This window comes from Serinus canaria, chromosome 7 (assembly GCF_022539315.1).
Source record: "Serinus canaria isolate serCan28SL12 chromosome 7, serCan2020, whole genome shotgun sequence".
In the NCBI taxonomy this organism is placed as follows: Eukaryota; Metazoa; Chordata; class Aves; order Passeriformes; family Fringillidae; genus Serinus; species Serinus canaria.
The window spans coordinates 18,116,462-18,139,006 of record NC_066321.1 but is presented as its reverse complement, the minus strand read 5'-3'; the positions used below and the strand labels follow the sequence as shown (position 1 = coordinate 18,139,006).

The 22,545-nt window shown below is 35.4% G+C and overlaps 1 protein-coding gene across 3 annotated transcripts in view; it reads left to right on the top strand.

Annotated features, from left to right (window-relative positions):
* The window catches only part of TTC21B (tetratricopeptide repeat domain 21B), a 34,254-nt gene extending 12,672 nt beyond the window's left edge, over nucleotides 1-21,582 (top strand). The window contains exons 12-29 of one of the 3 annotated variants that reach the window (XM_009088297.4): nucleotides 385-514; nucleotides 1,020-1,177; nucleotides 2,093-2,317; nucleotides 3,039-3,277; nucleotides 3,587-3,659; nucleotides 4,662-4,772; nucleotides 5,136-5,274; nucleotides 6,006-6,112; nucleotides 7,420-7,608; nucleotides 10,527-10,637; nucleotides 11,804-11,885; nucleotides 12,628-12,778; nucleotides 13,170-13,331; nucleotides 13,728-13,923; nucleotides 14,799-15,023; nucleotides 16,501-16,621; nucleotides 18,867-18,934; nucleotides 19,868-21,582. In XM_009088297.4, coding sequence (XP_009086545.4) covers nucleotides 385-514; nucleotides 1,020-1,177; nucleotides 2,093-2,317; nucleotides 3,039-3,277; nucleotides 3,587-3,659; nucleotides 4,662-4,772; nucleotides 5,136-5,274; nucleotides 6,006-6,112; nucleotides 7,420-7,608; nucleotides 10,527-10,637; nucleotides 11,804-11,885; nucleotides 12,628-12,778; nucleotides 13,170-13,331; nucleotides 13,728-13,923; nucleotides 14,799-15,023; nucleotides 16,501-16,621; nucleotides 18,867-18,934; nucleotides 19,868-19,945 — 2,565 coding nt within the window. In that variant the 3' untranslated portion in view covers nucleotides 19,946-21,582. Of the gene's footprint in view, nucleotides 1-384; nucleotides 515-1,019; nucleotides 1,178-2,092; nucleotides 2,318-3,038; nucleotides 3,278-3,586; nucleotides 3,660-4,661; nucleotides 4,773-5,135; nucleotides 5,275-6,005; nucleotides 6,113-7,419; nucleotides 7,609-10,526; nucleotides 10,638-11,803; nucleotides 11,886-12,627; nucleotides 12,779-13,169; nucleotides 13,332-13,727; nucleotides 13,924-14,798; nucleotides 15,024-16,500; nucleotides 16,622-18,866; nucleotides 18,935-19,867 lie in introns of those variants that run through there. The other 2 variants (XM_018911492.3, XM_018911494.3) reach the window with 2 other exon arrangements.
* Nucleotides 21,583-22,545: the final 963 nt, after the last annotated feature.

The window sequence follows — 22,545 nt, the reverse complement described above, 5'->3', positions numbered from 1 at the left end:
TCAGCTTTGTTGAAATTTAATTCATGGTGCTGCTGTGTTGGATGAGTTGGCCTTTGAGTTGGTAATTCAGAATGTATAACCAAATGTTTATGGCCTGACCAGGTCTGAAGTGTTTCATTGTCCTTGAAGTCTGAGACTGTCTTGTGTTCCTGCTGATATCAAGAAGTTGCCCCCTTAGATTTCAAACTTGTTTTTGTATTTCTTTTCAACTACATCTGCTTTGACTGCAGGAAATAACAAGGCTTTGCTAATCTCATTTGAGTTTAAAGTGAAGCTCAGACTTAAAAATAAATCTAAATCTAAAACCTGTTGACTCAAATGATGTTTTTTTGTTAGTTTGTTGGTGCTCTTTTTGTATTACTTACTTGGTTTTTTTGCTCTTAGCCTGTAAGTCCTGGGCAGTCTCCTTCACCACTTCTCAAACACTGTGCTTCAGTTCTTGAAACTGTTGTAAAAACTGTGCCTGGTCTTCAACAAGCTGTCTTTTTAACTTCAAAAGTGAAGTACTTGTCAGGTAATAGTTATATGACTAGGTAGTTAACTGCCTCCTTAGTTTATTTAATATCAAAAATTAATTTCACACTTGTAAATAATAATGAGTATTTTTCTTTCACTGCAGAATACTATGTTACAACTAAGTGAAGAACATTTGCTCTTCGCTTCTTGGTCCTTTATATGAGAGAATCTTAATTGTACAGACCTATAAATACAGTTTTTTAATCTACTGTTTCCCAAAAACTTAATTTATTGAATGATTTACAGAGGGAGCAATGAGAAAATACCATACCTTTGACCTGCTTTTGATTTCATGTCATAATCTTAGAATGCTTTGTATATGAGTTTATTCATTGGATGCTGACTTTTATTTTAAAAAAAGATTGGTAAATAAAAATGCTATGTATATAACTCACATATATATATGTATGTATGTATATGTATATATATATAGAGAGAGAGAGAGAGCGCTGTATTTCATATCAACTGCTTTTTCACTTTCCTTTCCTTTCCCCACTTCCTAGGGGATATTGAAGCAGCCCATAGTAATTTACATTACTGTCTGGAAAGGAACCCTTCTTATGCAGATGCACACTTACTGATGGCCCAGGTGTATTTGGCACAAAACAATATCAAGCTATGTTCTCAGTCCTTGGAACTTTGTCTAAGCCATAATTTTGAGGTGAGTTTAACAAAAGAATGAAATAATTTTATTCAATCAGTCATCTGAAGTTCTATGTTTTTGTATGTAGTAATTTTCAGCTGAACTTTTTATAACCCTTCCGCTACAAATTTAATATCTAAGTGTTTGTATGAATGTAATATCTGAATATTTATCAAATAAATGACCATGAAGGTGAAACTATCACCTCACAAGTCACATCTCATGGGTCTTACACATTACAGTACGGGATTTTTGATTTGTTGGCTTCAGTGGAACTTTATGTAGGATTAGCAGAGAGTTGGGAACACTGCACACACACACACCACTCATTAGGTGTGAGTGGTGCCCAAGTGTCTTGAGAATACTTAGCTGGAAACTACCATTTCTTTGCAAGCATGTCCCATCTTACTTCCTTTCTCCAAGCGATACATGAAAGATGAAGATTAGTATCTAATTAGCTGCCTAACTGAGGTCCTTGCCATTTCACAGAGCTGTATTTCTCTTACAGACTTTTTGTTTCATGTGAAGTATGTTTTAGGAAGATGAAGAATGGCATGCAGGACTTGTGCCAAATAAAGATTGTTTGTTTCCGCTAATTCATAGCCTGGTGAAGTGTGCATGCAGCAGTGTGGGAGACACTTAGAATACCTTAAAATTCAGTCTAGTTTAAAATAAAGCAGCGATTAATGTTTTTCTGTCCCAAAGTCTTATCCCTTGTAATAGTTTCTTTGTAGGTAAAAAACTTACTAAATTACTAGTTTGCGTACTCTGACAGTTCTTATATTTTTGTAAGTAACTTTCTGAAATTGAATTTGTGTATATTTGGAGGAAAAAAAGAAACCAAAGTCAATATTAAAAAAAAATCTTGCAAGGGGTTTGAATACTTTACATCAAGTAAAATTTGGAAACTCTTTTATCTTATTCTTTTTGAAGGTGAGAGAACATCCTGTGTATCACTTAATTAAGGCCCAAACCCAAAAGAAGGTGGGAGAAATATCAGAAGCTATTAAAACCTTAAAGATGGCAAGGAATTTGCCTGGAATGAGAAAGCCCACAGCTCTCTCAAAAACAAAAGGAAAAAGTATTGAGATTGATGCAAGCGATCGTGTGTCTGTGTTCCTAGAGTTGGTAGAAGCTCATCGCTTGAATGGAGAACCGGTAAGATGGCAGACCTGCTAAAATTCAGAACAAACAATTCCCTCTTTCCATTCCCATTTCTATTACTTCAGAATAGAAAACTATTTCTTTTACCAAGAGGATTTGCTTAGAAAAACCCCCAGCATGTGAATATCTGATTTGAGAACTCAAGTACCTTAAATTGTACAGAGCAAAAAAACCCAAGCTGTTTACAGATGCTCAATTTTGAGACTACAAAAGCCATTTCACACTGTTGATTTTCATTTGCTGGGTTGTCGATCCCTGTTTTGTTGTCAGAATGCTATTAGCAGTAGTTTTGGATCACGTCCTTATCTTTGTGTAGCAGCATCCCTGCTATCAGCTGTATCTGGATAAGCAGTAGGACACTACCTATGTATAAGAATGTAAGAGAAGCCATACTGTCCTGTCATTTGGAGACCAGCCTGCTCAAAGCAGGACCTGTTGGAGGAACTAAGGTGCTAAAGACATCTCTAGCTGAAGTTTATGTTCTTGTTTATAGGCAACATAAATGTAATTTTCTGTACTAAAACTTTTTATAGTAGTCCATATCACAGGAGTTTTATTTAAAAAAATCAAAAATACTGTGGCGAAACAAGTGGATACTATGGTTTGTGGTTTTTTTAGTTGGTTTGTATAATGCCCATAAATGCTTATAATGTCTTTATTTTTGGCTGTTCAATGACAGGAACTAAATTAATTCTATCCTTTGTATTATTTGCAGCATGAAGCTGCTATAGTCATCCAAGATGCCATGAATGAATTTTCTGGAACACCCGAGGAGCTAAGGGTTGTGATTGCAAATGCAGATCTGGCAATTGCTCAAGGAGATGTGAAACATGCCTTGACTATGCTCCGCAATATTACACCTGAGCAGCCTTACTTTGTACAAGCTAAAGAAAAAATGGCAGATATTTATCTTCAGTATAGGAAAGATAAGAAGTTGTACGCCGCCTGCTATAGGTAAAAGTTTGTGGTGTGCATAGTTTTCTAGATGTTTGCTGATAGAGTGGTGAACTCATTTTTTCTTTCCATTGCAATAAATGAGAAATATTTAGTGACACAAACTCATTTGAGCAAATGTGGTAACTTTTAAAATGATAATTGGAAGTCTTATTTTGAAAAGATATTTCTTTTTTTTTTTTTTTGGTGTTTATTTTGAGAAATAAAAAACCTAAATCTGCAGAGGATAAAATTGTTGTGCCCTTCACTTGTTTAGATACCAGTATTGACATGTTAAATACTGAGATAGGTTCTGTCTTCTGTTTCCAGTGACCTGGTAGAAAAACTGCCGAGTGCTCATACTTTTCTTCTTCTTGGTGATGCATACATGCATATTCAAGAGGTGAGTGCTTGCTGGAGATGAATGGAATATTTGAGTAGTTTGTTGACTTTGTCTGGTTGAAACGTTGTGGTATGCTGACTTTTATTGATTGATGTTTGTCAAACAGAAACTGCTTTAGGATATAAAACCATAAATATTGACTACGAGTAGCTGTTTAAATTAAAAACTGTTGAAAGTACATTTCTTCTAAAAACTGACTTGGTGAAAGTCAAGGAGGGAATATTTTTGAGAGCAACACTGCCTTATAAGACAAACAGATATCTAGAGTGAGAGCTAAATTGAAATCACAAAGAAGCTGGAGATGTTTAGAATAGTGTTCTGAAACTTAGAATAATTCTAGGTAACTTAGTTTTCATGCTGATGGCTTTACTTAAGTGTTTTAATTTTCTAGTTCCTATACATTCTTGGCATCCTTTGCTTTCTTGATGAACTGGAAATGCTACTTGGCATTGGCAGTAGTCAAGTGGACATAGCAATTTGAAGGCTACATGTTTAAATTTGAATGTAAAAAAATAGATTGAGTTAGGACATGCAACTGATAGTTTAGATTACTAGTTTGGAGATCTGTAGGTGATTAATGGTTGTTTTCATATTAATGTTTCTGTCTAGTTTTCTCCTTAATGAAGAATTATTGTGCAAATTGGAATTTGTTTAATCTGCTGTAATGTGGCTAGAGGAGAAAAACAGTGCAGCACTACTACACCTACCTCTTTGTTAACCAGTGAAGAAAGCAGTAGAGAAATTGCAGTGAAAAAGAATGTTTATTCAAACTCGTATGTTTGCCATGTCTCTCCATATTTTGTTTTAGCGAGACAATGTTAATTTACATGGGCTTTGCATTTCCTGCAGGTTTACAGTAACCATTCTTCTCTCAGAAGTATTGTAGCTTATGAATCAGTACTGCTTGGCAGTCATTCCTGGAGTTGTTACCAGATTTTGGTTTCTTCATACACCTTTTCTCTTAATCTTTGACTTATATGTGTTTATATTTTACTGTTGAAGCCTGATGAAGCCATAGAAGCCTACGAGCAGGCCTTGAAGAAAAATCCAAAAGATCCATCTTTAGCAAGCAAAATTGGAAAAGCCCTAATCAAAACACATAACTACTCAAAGGTATTCTATGAGTACTGTATTAGGTTAGTTGAGTACTGTTTCAGCATGGGGGCTTTGCTTGGGTAAATTATATTTCAGAGTGCTAAACCAGACATTTTATCCTGAAAGGAAGTTCTTAGATTCCCTTCAGATCATCTGGCCAAAGGTACAGTTGGTGGATCCACACATTGGTGGATTCTGATCTGTTGAATTGTAGTTCTGGTGACTTGCAGTGGCTTTGGGCCTGCACTGAAACCCATGTTTTGTTACTTGTCCATTGAAAAAAAAAGTAAACCAACGTGCCATTGAATACCTAAGTAACAAGCTTGTTGTCTTTAGGATTTGTCTTCAAATTATACACAAATTTTTGCTTCTTTCTTCAAGGCAATCGGTTACTATGAGGCTGCAGTGAGAAGTGGTCAACAGAACTTCCTTTGCTATGATTTGGCTGAGCTTTTAATGAAACTGAAGCAGTATGAACAGGCAGAAAAAGTACTTCAGCAAGCTTTAGATCATGACCCTGGTAGGACTGTTATTAATTCACAGGAAAACATACAGTTTTTTCAACTGTTATTTGTGTTTTATGCATGACTCTAAGGAGTAAATGAGGTCATGGGCACTTTTTTTTCAGTGGTTTAATTACATTTGTTAACCTTTGTGGCTGTCTGAATAGAGAAGCAGTATTGTAGTCCATTCTAGAAGGTTTTCTTATGTCACTTTATCACTTTCATGCTTTGCAGGGGCATGTTGGTTTTCCATCTTACCTGCTTCTTACTGAAAAAGTCCTCTGATTTAACACTGTATTACTTTCATTGAACAGTCTCATGCTTTTTGCATGTAGAGTAGCACATTATATCAATTTGGACTTTTTTTTTTTTTTTTACTTTTAGGAAGATTTAGACAAGAAATGTTTCTAATGGCTTTATTTCCTGTCTGCTTACATCCAAATATTTTCTGCCATGTCTCTGAAAATGCTAATACACCAGACAGTCAATTTTTTTTTTTTAATTCTGTTTGCACCTTTCAGTATCTTTGGCCTCAAATCTCACTTTGTTTGTAGTCTGTAATGTTTACTCTGCTTACTACCAACATACTCTGCCCGCCAGCAAGTCAGATCACAATTCTAAATAAGTAAGATGGAGCTATGAATTTTTCGTGTAAGCTCTTTCCTGCAGCATGTGATGAGTTTCTTCTTCCTTTGACTTTACTGGGATCAGCTCCTTCAAGAATAATGTTTGTTTAATGTCATTACAGTTAATGAGTTGTCTTCTCTGATGGAAGATGTACGTTACCGGGTACTTCTGGCAAAGATTTACAGCAAAATGGAGAAGATTGACAGAGCTATAGTTTCATTACAGCAGGTAATAAGGGAAACCAAAAATACCTGTGAAGCTTGCAATATCCTCATGTTTACCTCTGGTTTCAATTTTGCCCCATATTCAAACCATAATATCTGTGTGAATGTGGAAAATGAATGTATGCTGGGGATAAAGCATCAGTGACTGCTGTGAAATGTAAAGTACATGAGGTGTTACACAGTCATTTTGCAAACAATGTTATCCGAATTTTCGATCAGAATGCAGGTTTTTACTCCAAGCTTGCAGTCTTACTTTACTTTCATTTGTGTGTGGAGCATAGTTTTAGCATATCAGGTGAAAATGAAATTGGCCATGAGGGCAGCTAGATTAGATATCTTTAGCTCAACACTGAAAACCATTCGCAGAACAAAATGGAACAACTTTCAATGCCTGCCTGTTGTTTTGTTGTACTGCTAAACAGCAGTTTTAGTATTAAATAGCAATAAGAAGATCTGTTCATTCTGCAGTTCAGTATTTTCCCTCAGACTGAGGCTTGAAGGAATAAAGTTGGATGCTAAAGATTTAATCCCTTAGAAAATGCTTTCTCAAGAAAAAGGTTTAGCGAGAGATGTGGTCAGTACTTTCTCTTCCATTATACCTCCACTCTGTGAAAGTGAAGGTAACAGAAATGGTAAGCCTTGGTAGCATCTTCTGACCAGCAAGAAAAGTCTGCAGATGGGTTAGAAAGATAATTGTATGTGAGGGTTTAAATACCAGTATCAGAAAGATTTATCTTTGTTAAATTCTTACTTATTTATTACTTATAATGTACTACTTTCTTTCTCAAAGTTGACTTTTTTCCCCCCAGTTCTCTTTCAGTTAAATTCCACCTGAGCAGTCTCCTTCTTTTACTCTTTTCTTTACTTCTTCACTTCTCCAGGTTTCTCACTATGTCACATTTCAAAAAACTTCCTGTCCTTTTGGGGTTCTTTTGTTGTTTTTTCTTCTGCCCTCAAAACTGTCCTTCCTTGTACTCATTCTCTTTGAAATATTTTCCTATTCCTTTTCCTTTTGATGCCATGTTCATTTACAAAAAAAACCACCTGCATTTTGATTTCAGCAGGACTAACCTAAACATCTTAAACAGATCTCTTCCCTTGGTTTTCAGAGAGATGCTGGAAGTTCTCCCCAGATGTTATTTTGTGTTTTAGTTCTAATTTCCTGCTAGGCAAAATGGTAGGGCTGTAAGAAACAGAATAGTATTAGTGCTTCCTTCTCTTAAAAAAAAGACAAGTAAAATATTTTATAGTAGATAAATGAAATGAATTCCTTTGACAATTCTTGACTGCTCCTTGTTTTCCCCACACCAGGCTCGGGAATTACAAGGCAGAGTGCTTAAACGGGCTCAAGTAGAGCAGCTGGATGCAGTTCCTGCACAGAAACAGTTAGCGGCTGAGATTTGTGCTGAGATTGCAAAACATTCAACAGCCCAGCGAAACTATGAAAAAGCAATTAAATTTTACAAAGAAGCCCTTGTTCACTGTGAAACCAATAACAAGGTCAGTTCTCCCTCTGACTATTTTGCATTGTTTTTTCATTCAGTTTTTAGTTGTTGCAAAGCATTTTTCCAGTTATCCACAGAATAGAATAATTTGCAATTATTTCTGCTTCATGATATACATAGAACCTTGAACTTTCTCCCCTTCATTGCTTATCATGATAGAATAGTTGCATGCACTGCTAACTTCTGTCTGTTACAAGAACTCCTGTCTCAAGTGGTGTCTGCATGCACTCACAGTGAGCCTGTCTTCAGGTACGAGTAATGATGGAGATTGAAACAATCTTGCTTGGTGCTTGTCCTCTGAAATGAGCTCCCAGTGATTTTGGTCAATACAGACAATTTCTGTCTTTTCTGTGTCTGCTTTTATCTGGGCTTGGTAGGATTCTGATTTTAGTCACAAAATGTTGCTGATCTTGAGCAGGGTTATTGTACTGCTTCTCTCTTCTCTGCACAGTCTCTTTCCCACAGGTTGATGAATACAGGTAAATTCAGATTTATTTTTATCCTCCTCTTCCTTCTTACAATTTTGTAACCCTGGGCTTTGGAGATAAGAGAGGGAGAAGCAAAAGTCTAAGAAATTTATAATTATAACATGCACAAAGATAAAGTGTTATCTTTAGTGAGGTTTCTTCCAGATTAAAAATCAATAAATACAATTTTGTTCATTTGCCATGATATGTTATCATAATGATGTTGTATGCTCAGGCATATGTGAACACTTCTTACTCTTGTTAGTAAGAGTTGTTATTGATGCTTGTTATTGAACAGCTGTCACATGCACAAGCTGCTAAATACATCACTTAGTTTTAGTATTTGAACTTGTGTGTTGTGGTTCCAAGAATCCACATCCTTCCTAAAGCTACAGCTTCAGTGCATTTGAGACAGGCTTTTCTCAAGACATCTTCTAAGAATGATGTGGAGAAGAAAAATAAATTGGGAAGGGAATAAAAACAACCTTAAAATGGTGATTTCTGCGTTAAGAGCAAGGAGACTCCCTGTCACGGTACAGGTACAGCTGGGGCTTTTTTGTCAGCATCAAAGCCTTACTTTGTCTTTCATACCAGTACTGAAATACCAGCATAGGATTTCCCTTCAGTTCTTGCTAAAATCATACTTCTAAGAGATTCCCATTGTTACAAGATGGAGACATTTGTACTAAATATCTCTTAGATATTACTGAAGTTTTTTTCTTTAATCCTGCTTTGCTAGCAACACAGAATGCAATGACATCTTAGAAAATAAGTCTGGGTTTCTGATGAATGACTTGCTGTCTACTTGTTGAGTAATGAAAGCAAAGTATTTTGTTACCCACGACATGTATAAAGGAGTTATTTCAATCTATTTTTATAGTTTCAGTAGATTTGAACTTGTTTTCTTCATTTTAAAAAGAATTGCTAGTACAAGATTAGAATTGAATTCTTTTAGATTACAAAATATTATTTTGAGCTGTTAAAAATCCATCTGTCTCTTGGCACCTTCAGAGTTTACTTTCCTTAAAATTCTATGTGGAAATAATGGAAATTCCTTTGAAACTATCTGTACCTTGTTTTGTTAGAACAAAATCTCCTGTATTTTAGCCAAATGGATTGAAATACTGCATTTATTCAGGTAAATGTGAAGAGATTGCAGTCCATGTCACAGGGGAGTTGTGTTGTTTAGTTTTACACAATGAAATCTGGTAGGCAGTACCCTCCCTTTGTTTCCTTGCTCAGGTAAGAGGCAATGCAGTTCCCTGAAGGAGACTTGAAGGGTACTGCAGATTATATCATGCTCATAATTTCATAGTATCGTTTGCAATGGAGTTGAAAATTTAGAGACCACTTACCCTCACTAGATTCTAGTGAAGAATTCCAGTTTATTTTTTACTTCCTGCAGGAAGTATTTCTTGACTCCAAGACTGCCTTTTGGTATTCCACTGAGTTATGCACATAAGAGCAGCAGCTTAAAGAAAGCTTTCATAGTTAAAGTTCTGACATGCATGCGTTCTCAGTATCATTTCAGTGCTTACCCACCTGCCTTTCTGTTTCAGAATTACATGGTATATGTTTGAGTATGAACAGAACAGGAAGTAGGAAGAAAACAGTTTAAAAACTGTGCTAGAAGCCTGCATGTTCTGAACAGGATGTTCAAAACACTGTTCTGATTCAGAAGTGCCTTTCACAAGTGTAGCTAGTGAAAGAATTATGATGCAATTATAAATGTCTCTCTTTTGGAAACAAAATCAAAACAGTATTTAAATTGGAGTGACTTACAGTTTATCTATTGCTAATTTTGCTTTGTGAAGAGTTTACCTTCTGTTGGCTTCAATATAAACTTGATTAAATCTGTGGTAACTAGTGTTTATAAAGTTTTCTGTGGAATTTTATTCAAATTAGTCTATGACGGGACTTCAGCTTTAAGACTGTATGCTGGTGTACGTTTCAGTTTGTCAGTATTTACTCTGGGGTGGCTTCTCGGAAGTGGATTCACACAGAGTCTGGATGTGGTAGGTTGGAAATGCAAATAAGAAAATAGTTTCTTCTGAAACTTACTTGTACTCCAGAATTAGCTGGTGAATGTTAATGAGGTATTTTTTTTTCAATACGTTTAAAACTACTTTCACTTAGGTTTTTCCAAGAACATTATTCATACCAAAATACTGGTGTGTTCAGAGCAATACTCTCTGAGCAGCCCTGTTTTCAATGTACCTTTAGAATATCCCCCAGAAGAATAAAAGTTTTGTTTCTTTTAAAAGGTGAGGGAATGAAAATGGATTACATTAATTGAGCCAGAGCACACAGGAAACAACATAGAAGGCTCTCTCTTTAGTGGAGATACAGTTTTTCCCTAGAGCCCTGTAATATCAGATTGATACTCAGAACTGAACCAACTTTCTTCATCTTTGAATTACATACAGTTAAATATTTTAATATACAGGCAATGTTGGAACTTGCACGTTTATATCTTGCACAAGATGATACTGATGCCTGTCAACATCAGTGTTCCTTACTGCTGAAGAATGACCAAGATAACGAAGCAGCAACAATGGTATGTGCTGTTATACTAATCCTGCATCAATGCATTTTGATGTTTGTGTGCCTGCAATATGATGTATTCATAAAGCACTACTTTTAAAAGAGCCTACAGCTTTGTGATTTCAAAAAACAAAGCGAAAAATCCATGGCAACAAAATGTTTTTCTGTTTATGCCAGCTGATGTTTCAACATGAAGTTTCCAGAAGTCATAGCCATTGGTCTACCTCAATATAAAGTGAGTCTTTAGAAGTAAAGGAAAAAGTAGTAAGATTGGATAAGTATGGCTCAATGCATGTTCTATTGATAATTGGCTCAAGGAAGAAGCTATTTTTCCAGCACAGTAATATGAAAACAAATTTTTTTTAAAGGTGCTAGGATGAAAGAACTATTTATTTAAGGTAATTTTATAGCCTCATTCAACCTTAGTTACGCATATTTCTACTTAACAAGTTTTAATCATAGCTGCAGGTTTTTTCCAGGACTTGTATACGTCTTGGCCTAAAAGACAGCTCAACAGACTGAGCAACTTTTGATGTAACACACTTGGAGCAAAGTTATTTTAAGATGGGAATAATTAGTTTTCTCATAGCAATCTACATCTGAAATTTGTTCTAGTACGGTGTATGAACAAAAGTAATAGCACTCTTGAAATATGTTATTAAATCTACTCTATATTAGCTAACTATCAGTGGAGAGAAACTGAAATTAAAGAACTCATTTTAACTTCCCTGCTGAAGTGAGCTGTCATCTTTCTTTTTCCCTAACTGTAAACTAAATTTGCTTTCCATGTGCATAATCTGCAGTTACTAGAAATAAAATTAGGAGTAAAACTATGCAATGGTAAAAAAACATGCTTGAAAGATATGGCAGACTACTTCATTACCTTTTAATTTTCACCTTATGTGAAAAGGTGTTCATGTACTTGTTCATTATTAACCGTGTGTGTTGTACATTGTGTTTGTTTTCCAGAGAGTAATAAAAAGTCCAAGTGATTTTGCTTTTGTGCAGCTCCTGCAGCATTTTAAAGCTATAGTTTTAGCTCTCCACATAACCACAGTTCATTAGTGCTTTCTCCCAAATTTACCCTAAACGAAGACAATTATGTATAACTTTTGTTTAACATTTTCACAATTTATAATAGCTTGTTTTGTTTTCTCTAATTTTTTTTCAATACTGTAGATGATGGCTGATCTCATGTTCAGGAAGCAAGATTATGAACAAGCTGTTTTTCATTTCCAGCAGCTCCTGGAACGCAAGCCAGGTGAATGCTTAGCAGTGATACTTTTAATTTGTTCTGATATATAGTTCTAATGAAAGAGATTAATAAATAGCTGAATAAAAGCTCTTTGATTAAAAAGAAATGTTTTATTTATAATGTAACGGATACTGAAGCCAAAGACCATTCCCATATATAAAAACATAAAGATGTTTTAAGGGAATATGATAGAAAATGTTTATTGTAGATACAGTAATTTACTTTTCTGCAATGTAATGTGCACAGTTTACCTTAAGCCAAATACAAATAGGGTGTTATTTACTTGTTCACTGTAAAGCACTTTCTTTTGTATTAAAAGTGTCAAGTGCATGATCACAAAGGTAATATTTTATTTGAAGACTAATAAAGGAAACTTGTCTTGGACAGCAGTAAGGTTTTTTTTAACAATTTTCAAGTCGGGACCAGAAAGAAAGCTACTAAAATCTATTAAAATTTTACTATAATGAATGTAAAGCTTTCTAGTGGACTTTGAAAGAAGTCATGAGAGTGCAGCAAATGGTTTTGAGTGCTTTTAAAAGTGAGGTACAGTTGTACTTCTATAAAAACCTGTATAAAGATATTGCAAGTATCACTTGACGTCTTCATTCTTGTATCTGAGGTTACTGTGTAATGTGCCTTATGTATTAAATTTTTATATGTGAAAAAATTAAGGCAGACTCATTATTTCTTATCTTATTCATATAGCAAATAAATAGAATTACAGTCTGCTAATTATTTGTATATTTAGATAACTATGCAACCCTCTCTCGATTAATTGATCTGTTAAGAAGAGCCGGGAAATTAGACGAAGTCCCAAGATTTCTTTTAATGGCTGAAAAACATTCTTCCAGAACAAAGCTTGAACCAGGATTTCACTACTGCAAAGGACTGTATCTTTGGTACTTGCAATTGTTATTAATATTTATTTGACTGTGAAGTATAGAGTTAAATTAATTTTCTTGTCATCCATTATCATTTAAAGGTGCTATGTTGATTTAATTAAGGTGTCAGAGTTTAAGGAAATGCTGAGTTTCTCTGAATATCTCAGTATGTTCTTCCAGGTTCAATAATGTAATTCTGTTTATCTTCACATTTTATAACTTGTCAGACTATTTTTAGTTTGCAAAAACAAGATCCTTGCAGTAGAATGCATGCTGTCCAAACCTTGCAATAACGATGTGTGCAAATGGGTCATCTGTTTTTAAATACTTGGGTTTATCGGGATGTGGGTGGAATTTGGAACAGACCATTTTACTTGCCCAGCTTTAAATATTTTAATTATCTGTGTAGGTACACAGGTGAACCAAATGATGCACTGAGGCATTTTAATAAAGCTCGAAAGGACAGTGACTGGGGACAGAATGCAGTCTACAACATGATTGAAATTTGTTTGAACCCAGATAATGAAACTGTGGGTGGAGAAGTCTTTGAAAATCTCGATGCTGACATAGGGTAGGTGAATTAAATAAATATTGCTTGGGTTATTCTGTCATCTTCTTCTGCTGCCCCTTGACAATGTGCAGCAATTTAAATTGCCAGAACTTTGAGATCATCTAGTGCTTTGAGTATTCTGTGTTATTGTGAGAGACCTTTCTCTACTGTAATAAGTGAGTCTCAAGCAGAAAATGTAGAAGATTTTCTCTGGAATGCTGGTCACTTGCAATGTTACAATCAGCTTGTTGGGTTGGAATTGCTGTTGTTGAAGACAGTCAATGTAGAATTCCTGTATACCAGAGCCATTTCTCTACATAATGGCATATCTTTAGCACAGAAGCATTTCTAACTTGTAATTAGTTTGGTGTGTATTAAAAAAACAAGCTTCTATGAACATTTTTTTTCTGACATTAGTAATTCAACAGAGAAGCAGGAGTCTGTGCAGTTGGCTGTAAGAACAGCAGGAAACCTGCTGAAGGAACTCAAGCCTCAAACCATTCAGGGTCACATTCAGCTGCGAATCATGGAGAATTATTGTCTCATGGCAACCAAACAAAAATCAAGTGTTGAACAAGCACTGAGCACTTTCACAGAAATAGTTGAGGCTGAGGTTAGTAACCTGTCTCATTTCCTTACTCTTCCCTTTCATGCTTACTACATTTTTTTAAAACTAGTCTTTTAAACTAGTTTACATTCAGCAGCAGTGGCATGTGTTAGTGCTGTTTGCTCTAAGGATTATTCTCCTATCGAAGAAGATTTTATTTAAAATTTGAAAAAGGCATTGTTTTTTTTTCATGGACTATGACAAATGTATTTGCAGCACAACCTTAGAAAGAGATGTAAAGGTAGAATACCAACAGTGAGTCAGGAGCACTGAGAAGGAGAAGGAATAATTTCAGTTAGCTCCTGGTACAACTACTCTGCATGTAGGAGTTGCAGTTGCAAGATATGACTCCCATTCTCATCCTTTACTAATGAAATCAAAAATTGCACTTGTGCCAGGAGTTCTTACTGCTTGCTTTTGAGGCTCCTGCCTAGAATGGTGGCTTTTAAGAATCCCGTTTGTTTATATCAAGCTTGGATACATACACCTGATAAGAAGAATCAGAGTCCCTTTTGCTAATATTTGACAGGCACTTCTGCAATACCACTTTTATTGTATCTTCCAAGTGACTCCAGATTTTATCTAAAGTGTTTATCTGTATATAAAAAGTATAGCTCTTAGTGGTATCTAATTTTTTTTTTCTTGTGAGATGAAATACCTGTGGATTTTTTTAGCATTTCTTTTGCCTGGTGGTTGTCATGATTGCAGAAATAATTGTAGACTAGGTGCAAGACATGTCTGTAAGATTAGATGCTGAATCTTTATTTCCTGAGATTTAGCTTTTTGTTTAGTTTTTCGATACCCGATGAAGGTCTTACTTTAAAAAAAATCAAAATAACAATAAAAAAAGCATCAAGCAATTACTGTACTTTTTATTGCAGAAGGATCATATACCAGCACTTTTGGGAATGGCCACAGCCTACATGATCTTGAAACAGACTCCAAGAGCCAGAAATCAGTTAAAAAGGATTTCAAAAATGAGCTGGAATCCCATTGATGCAGAGGAGTTTGAAAAGAGTTGGCTTCTGCTTGCAGATATATACATTCAATCTGCCAAATACGATATGGCAGGTGAACTTCTAAAGCGATGCCTGCGTCATAACAGGGTAAGTCAGTGCACATTGAAAGTAACCGTAGAGCCTTTCTATTTTAATTCATCAAAATGTTTACTTTTCCTCTGAAACAGAATTTTGAAATATATTTATTTGTTCATTTGCCTGGTGTTTCACTTATTAAGGAGAAGTAAACCAAAAGAAGACAGGAAACCAGCAACTTCACGGTGGAGGGTAGTAAAGAAACCTGTGAATGCTGCTTAGTCATTTTTGTTCATGTTCTGTAGCAACTTCCGCAAGTGTCAGCTGAGGGGACTCTAAAAGCTTGGAGTGTTTATGAAATGTCAGAGATGCATCTTACAGTCTCACAAAACTGATGAAGAAAGATGTGGCTGTGTAAATTTTGGAGACTTGCTCCATTTACTGACATGCTATCTTCATATTTTATGTTTCTAAACATTTATGTTCAGAAGCCTGCTACAGTGCAGGATTTTTTTTTAATGGTGGTATTAATCTTTTTCTGTGGCAATACTGTCTGGTAGATTATCAGGGGACAAGGCCTAATGTGTTGTTTACCTCAGGGTTCCTGAGCAGGCAAACTGCTTTGACTATGGGAACAAGCACAGATCTTAGCTTCTACTTATTTTCATTTTGATCAGCCAAAAGGTGATCATATTTTTCTCTCTTGACTTTCCTTCACGTGAGGCAGTAGGCTGGTGTTCCATACACACTGTGCTGCAGGTTCAGGGTACTGTTTGTAGAGCACTGACTTGGTTTAGAAAAGGACACAATGCTTATACTTTTTTTTTATTAATTCATTGCTATTGCTAAACATAAAATTGAAAGACAGCTACAAGAGTTCTTGGTATAGTGCTATTACATACTTCTGCAGAGAAGCCTCTTTAAAATAGGGTGTGTTCCATTTCAAAATCCATGTAGTTGGAGGATAAAGAAGAGTCATCTCCCAAAACAAGACTTATCTTGAAATGGATGGTCTGTTAAGCAGGTGTGTCCCATGAATACTGCTTTGTTGTAGTAATTACCAAGTGCAAAAACATAGCCTACCAAGTAATTTGTTTTCTTCTAAAAAGTTTGAGACCCATGAGGGAATTAGATAAACAGGCTGTGCTTATAGCAAGGAGGACAGCAGATTAGAAGTGTGTATATCTGGCTCGTGGCAAAGCAGCACAGGAAAGAGAGGGACTTCTCTCCAACTTGCATGCAAAGCTGGTAAGCAGGAATTGTGCTATAGAAAGAGATGTTGAATAGTTTACATCTTCATATACCTTGTCAATCCACAAGACAATATTTTATGTGGTGTTCTCCAGTTTGGAAGACTTGATTGGATTGAGAAAACATGTTACTGTGATTCATTAGGTTTTTTTTACATCTTGTGTCATCACAGGTAGAACAAGTATCACTTTTATTTTCCAATTATATGGATTTAGAGTGTGCTAGCAATTAATTTGTCAGTATTATTGCATGCAAGCTTACTTAAATAAAATTTTGAATGAATATTTATATTTTGCAGTCATGCTGCAAGGCTTATGAATACATGGGATACATAATGGAAAAGGAACAGACATATAAGGATGCAGCAATAAATTATGAGATGGCCTGGAAATATGGGAACCAGACGAATCCAACAGTAGGCATGTATATATAACAAATAAAGTATGATTTTGGGCACTATGGTAGGAGTGAAACAACTACTTTTTACTGGAAAGACTGCTTTTAATTTTCCATAGAAATAAAGTGTCACTGGTTTTCCTCACATAAAACAACAAATGTTTAAAGGTGTACTGAACATGGAAAACCCTCATGGCAAGAGGCAGCAGCTTTATGATACTTCAGAAGTTTCTGCGTACTGTTGTAGTACAAGGTTAGATCTGAAACAGTTGCAGTTGGGTGTTTGTGAACCAAGTTCTCTGCATGTACAGCTTTAACTTTAATAATGTATTTATAGTAATCTACTATATACTGTTTGTAGTAGAGAGTCTTCTATAATCATATATGTATATGATGGTGGCACGTCACTGATTTGTTTATTTCATTTTTGATTCAAATTATCTATATGGATTAGGTTTTATGTACATGAGTGAGGATTTTAAAAAAAATTATTTTAAGTGTCTTTATCTATTTTAAAAAAGATGACCAACTGAAAACTTGACTCACTAGTCAAGGTTCAGTTTGGATAATAAATTGAAATTCGTACTAAATCATCACATATTAAGACAGTTTTAATGTAGGAAGCCCTTTGTGAAGAGGATACATAGGATTAAATACCATTTTCTTACTCTACACATATAATCTGTCTGTAGGTCCCAAGACTGGTGGTTGACACAAATTCTCTTCCATGTTTTGGGATGTGTTTATTGCCCCTTGGAAATACCTACAACTTCTAGTCTTTTATCTGTGCTCGCTCTTTGTACCATGTGGTTTTTTTAGCGTTAGGATGAGACTGTCATCAGCTGAAAAACCAGTGTTTTTAAAAAAAGATTTTAACTGTTATGTGCATGGACTGCCAGACATTTTGTTTGTTTGCCTGTAACTGCAGTGGTTTGGTTCATGGTTTTATCTAATGTGATCGGTAGATTAAAGTAGTTTGTGGGAGAGCTCCTGCTTTTATATTTCTGAAAATGCACATACATGGATGGATTACCAAAACTGAATGTGTTGTGAGTCATATGTACTGTGAGTCAAAATATTAGGAGGGTCAAACCAGAGGAAGGCTTTTATCAAAACAGAAATAAAAATAACTGATAGAAATCTGACTATAGGTTAAATGGAAAAACCTTCAGATATCTGAGTTTGGGTGCAGTAATTTTTACTAGATGTTCCTGTTCTTGTAGACTGAGCCATGGTGTTGTTGCTAAAATTTTGCAGTTGTTAATCTAATTAATTGAATTAGAAGTTTCAATAGGAAAGAGTTGTGATTTCTTGAGTTTGTACAGAAAATAGATCAAGACTTTTCATTTTTTTTTAGTTTGAAAACCTCGGAAGAGTGGTAATTCAACAAATTACAAAACTTTTTGATGTCTAGATAGGAGATTTCCTTAGTGAAATTAAACTGTGAAATAATCTTGCACACAAAAGAGAGTATGATATTGAAGGTACTTTGTGCTTTTGTTTCTAGTTTTCCATACAGCATTCTGAGGATTGTCATGCAGTAGAATAAAAATGGTTAAAGCAGCAAATTTCCATCTGGCAAGTAAAGTCATACAAACTGGTATCAGATCCTGTATTTGCCAGTGAGGATAAGTTTAAAAATGAAAGATTTAAAATTTCAAATTTTGGGAATTGCATGCTTATAATGTTGTTTTTTTTTTTTTCTCAGGCCTAGTCTCTGTCCAGGCTGATATACTTGAGCTTTACCTCTTAGGTTGCAAGTATCAGCCTGACATGTTGCTATGCGACTTAGCTATTCCATGTGACTTTTTATATCAGTGGTCTGCTGACACTGGCACTGAATAGCATTTTTATGCCCTGGTTCCTTGTCCCTTTTTTTTTCCCCCCACTATTTTCCTTTAATAATGGAATTACCTTTACAGAGGGACAGTGTATTGCAGGCCACAGTGAGACACTCTGTGGGATACCATGGTAATTGAAAGAACGCAGCCATTATGTATTCCCTCTAGTAGCACATGCTCTCCAGAATAATGTCTCCTTTTGATTCAGACATAGCTATCAGTGTGTAAAAGACTTTTATTTACTACTTGAAGTGACTTTCAGTAGAAATTTTGATCATTACTAGGCTTATATGACACAACAGCAGAAAAAAAAAAAAACTTTAGAAACACATGGTGACCCAAAATAAATTCATATGTGATATTTTTATTATTCAATACAGAAACTGAAATTGTTGCTTTTTCTCTCCTTCCACCCCTTTAATTACAGGCTACAGACTGGCTTTCAATTACCTGAAAGGGAAGAGATATGTTGATGCAATTGATGTTTGCCATAAGGTAGAACTTGTATGTGTTTAATTCTCTGTGTCTTGTAGCAACATTCTTTACATAATGACCCTTCTTTTTGGTTGAGTTTACATTTCTAAAATACATAGCTTAATTTTGGAAAAGTGCCTTATCTAAAAAGTTAAATATCCTCTTCATAATTGCTCTGTCTTGATCTCCATGGAAGCAGATGAATGAAAGTGACAGGCTGTCATATGTGAAAGGATATTCAAATGGCACTGCCTTCTTACGGCCATGCTGGTGCAATTCAGTGAATCCATACAGAAGTATAAATGAAAAATTTTATCAAATCAAATATTAGTATCAGAAGGCACTGTTAGAAAGTAACTTGAGGCATTAACTTTGTATGGTCCAAACATAAGCAGAGCAAATGCAGAGTAAGAAGAAGGGCTACTATTAAAGAAGTAGAGGGAATATTATGAATCAATAATTATTCATATTAATAATATAATAAATTAAATTTGCTCTTTTGGGGAGAATTAAAGATAATTAGGAAGGGCAAAATGAATGGAAGGGTAAGAGAGAAGAGGGAATTGAAGGGGAGAAGATGAAGTAGGTAGAATATGCTAAGGAAGAGCCAAGGGAATGAAAACATAAAGGCAGTTCATCATTGCAGAGAAAGTATGCTTAAAACCTCAGAAATGTCTCCAGAGGTGCCTTCTGATTCATGCATTTCAGGCCTCCCAGAAGCTTTAGCCTTTGACCCCCATGTCTTTTGCACCAAGTTGGAAGGACAGTGGAAATGAAGCCAAGTGTCTCTGATAGAGGTGGTTTTGAATTGCATGTGTGGTGGTCTCTGTCCACAATAAAATATTTGTGCTTTCTGAAAACAAACTTGTTGTTATTTTAGTTTTAAAATGTGTCAGCTCAATGATGAGGGGGATTGCCAACTCAGAACTTTTGGCTTGTATTGTCTTTTGACAGGTCCTTAAAGTACATCCAAACTATCCGAAGATCAGGAAGGAAATACTGGACAAGGCCCGTGCCTCTCTAAGAAACTGAATTTGGTTTTTTTATGACTCATGGAGTTCTGTTAACCAGACTTTGGAAACTATGAATGAAATACTGCAGTGACAGAGACCACGTCAGCAAAAAAATACTGTTGATATGAATAATTGAACTATATTAGAGATCTGGATTATTTTTATGAAAAATCCGCAACCCTGAAAGAAATTGTATCTGTTCTCATTCAGGATGGCATACTGCTCCCACATGTGTTATGTAAAGTGTCATCAGCATTATAAAAATGTTTTAAACATATAACTCAATATTTTGTTGTGTTTATTTGAAACAACACTAAAACAACAACCTGCCTTGTCTACTGGAAGTGCATTGTTAAAGATGCTGGATTTTAGTTCATGTAAACCATTATTTCATAATTACAGTGTAATCTTTATTAGTACAGGTGTATTTCTAAATTAGGAGGGGGTTTTATTTCTACATATATTAAAGATGTGCTCTATTTAAAAAAAAAATCTTGAAAACAAACAATTATGTGCATTGTTCTCAATTAAATTTATATTTTTAGTGAAAATGTACCAGTTAAAATTTAGATCCTACGTAAATACTGAGTAAAGACTTCCACAGATCTGCAGCTCTTACATAAAATTTACTTTCTGCTCCTGCTATTATCTACCTGTCAGATTTCCATGAAGAGAACTGTTCTTAATTTGTAGTGGATAGTCTTTCAACACTGTATGTGTAGACAACATAGTCATATGCAGAAATTGGCACTCATTTTGTTTCATCTCTATAAAACATTTTTTTAGGGAAATAACTTTTATTACAGGGGATTATGATCTTGTCTCACATACAGAATACACCTGTCAATCTTTAGGGGAACAGTAGAGGGTCATGAATGAGTGAAAGGAAGGAGAAAGATCAGGTTTCTTTTCACTGCTGGAGAATTTCTGAAAAAACCCTGTTGCACTGCTGTATTTGGTTTTCAAACAGCACTTGATGTGGTATGTGTCTTACACATACCACATCAAGTAATGCTTTAAGAAAAGTAATGTTTTGGCATGAAAAGGGAATTCTTAATGGTAGTGATTAAGTTTATATAATTTATAAGCAATTTGAGGTTTTGGCTTTTCCTATTGACATTGTGTAAAGTCACTTACAGTTTGATTTTTGGGTTTCTTTTTAGGGCAACTCAGTGTTAAGGCTACCAAAGGGTAGCTGTTGCTGTTGTATCCAATCTTGCTTATCAGTAACTGGGTGCTGTATCTTGGGGAATTTTTAGCCTTGTTTTCTGAATACATTGAGGTGCATCACTTGGACATTGATGCTGCCTGTGGTGGTTGCTAGGTCCTACATCACAGTGACTTTGGAGCTGTTGGTCAGCTAAACTAAAATGAATAGATGTGTCTCAGGACTGTAACACTTCTGCAAGATTTGTGTGGATATTAGAATGGAGAAGAGACTCAAATAAGCGGCCTCTTCTTCCCTAGTCCTTGAAACTTTTGGTGTGGCTTAGTCCTTTCTGTTTGAGCACTGTCAGTCAGTGTGTACGTGACTGCCCCTGTTTCTTGCATGTAAGTTTTGCAGCATGACAGAGCTCAGAGGAGGAAAATTTAGTATACTGGGGCAAAACTGATGGTGTTGGAGTGGAATGGAGGAACATGGAAATATCTGGAGAATGCTGAGGATGGGGGAGCTCTGACAGGTGGGCTGTGGGGGTCAGTAGGTTATAAATTCTTAAACTATGCTCGTTGGTGGGGTTTTTACTATTAAAAGAATAAGTATTGAGGAAGCTTCTAGTGAAACAACATTTCTTTGTATACAGCCTTATTCATGCAGGATCAATGTGTTGTTACTTCCTGGATAGCATAGCAATAACATTTAGCTGAACTTCAGAATAAAAATAGGTGCAAGATTTGTTTTTCTCATAAGATGGACATTAGCCTTTCATAAGGTAGGTGTGACAGACTAAGTTATGACAATGGTAAGACACAGAAATTAGTGGATAGAAATTGAACTGAGACTTCACCTTTCTGTGGCTACCTTTTAGTGAAGAGTTTTATATATACCCTGTGCAGGTAGGATTTCTGAATTCGCATTGGCTATCTAGGCACTGGTGTCTTTTACTGGTGTCTTTTGATATGTGAGGTTTCTAAAATAGGAGTACAAATGAGACATGTCTTTGTATTTCAATTTAAAAACAAAAAAGGTTCTAAGTAGTCTTTCAGAAAAAAATCTTGCTTTAATATAATATTCTCAGTAGAAATAAATGTCCTTTCCCTTTTGGTTTATATAAGCCAGTTTAAATTTTCCTGCGCTTAATTTTTTTTTTTTTTTTTTTTTTACTTTATCTGCAGAAGAAATGGTTTTGTGTCATACCTCTCTGCTTGTACTGTTTCTTACTTTAAAATTCATGTTCTGGTAGTTTGGTGGGGCATTTTAGCTCCTTAATAAGTAGGTTTGAATGGAGCAGACTTCTGGGATGGAGGGGAGTCAGTAATGCAAATTTCAAAGCCCTGCACTCTTCAGTGAGATGTTGCTTAGCAACCCATCTTCTAGTTTTGCCTTTGATGAATAAAAGAGGAGAGTGAAGCTGTGGTTTCTATTGATTCATTCACTGGAACTGAAAATCTAAGCATCTT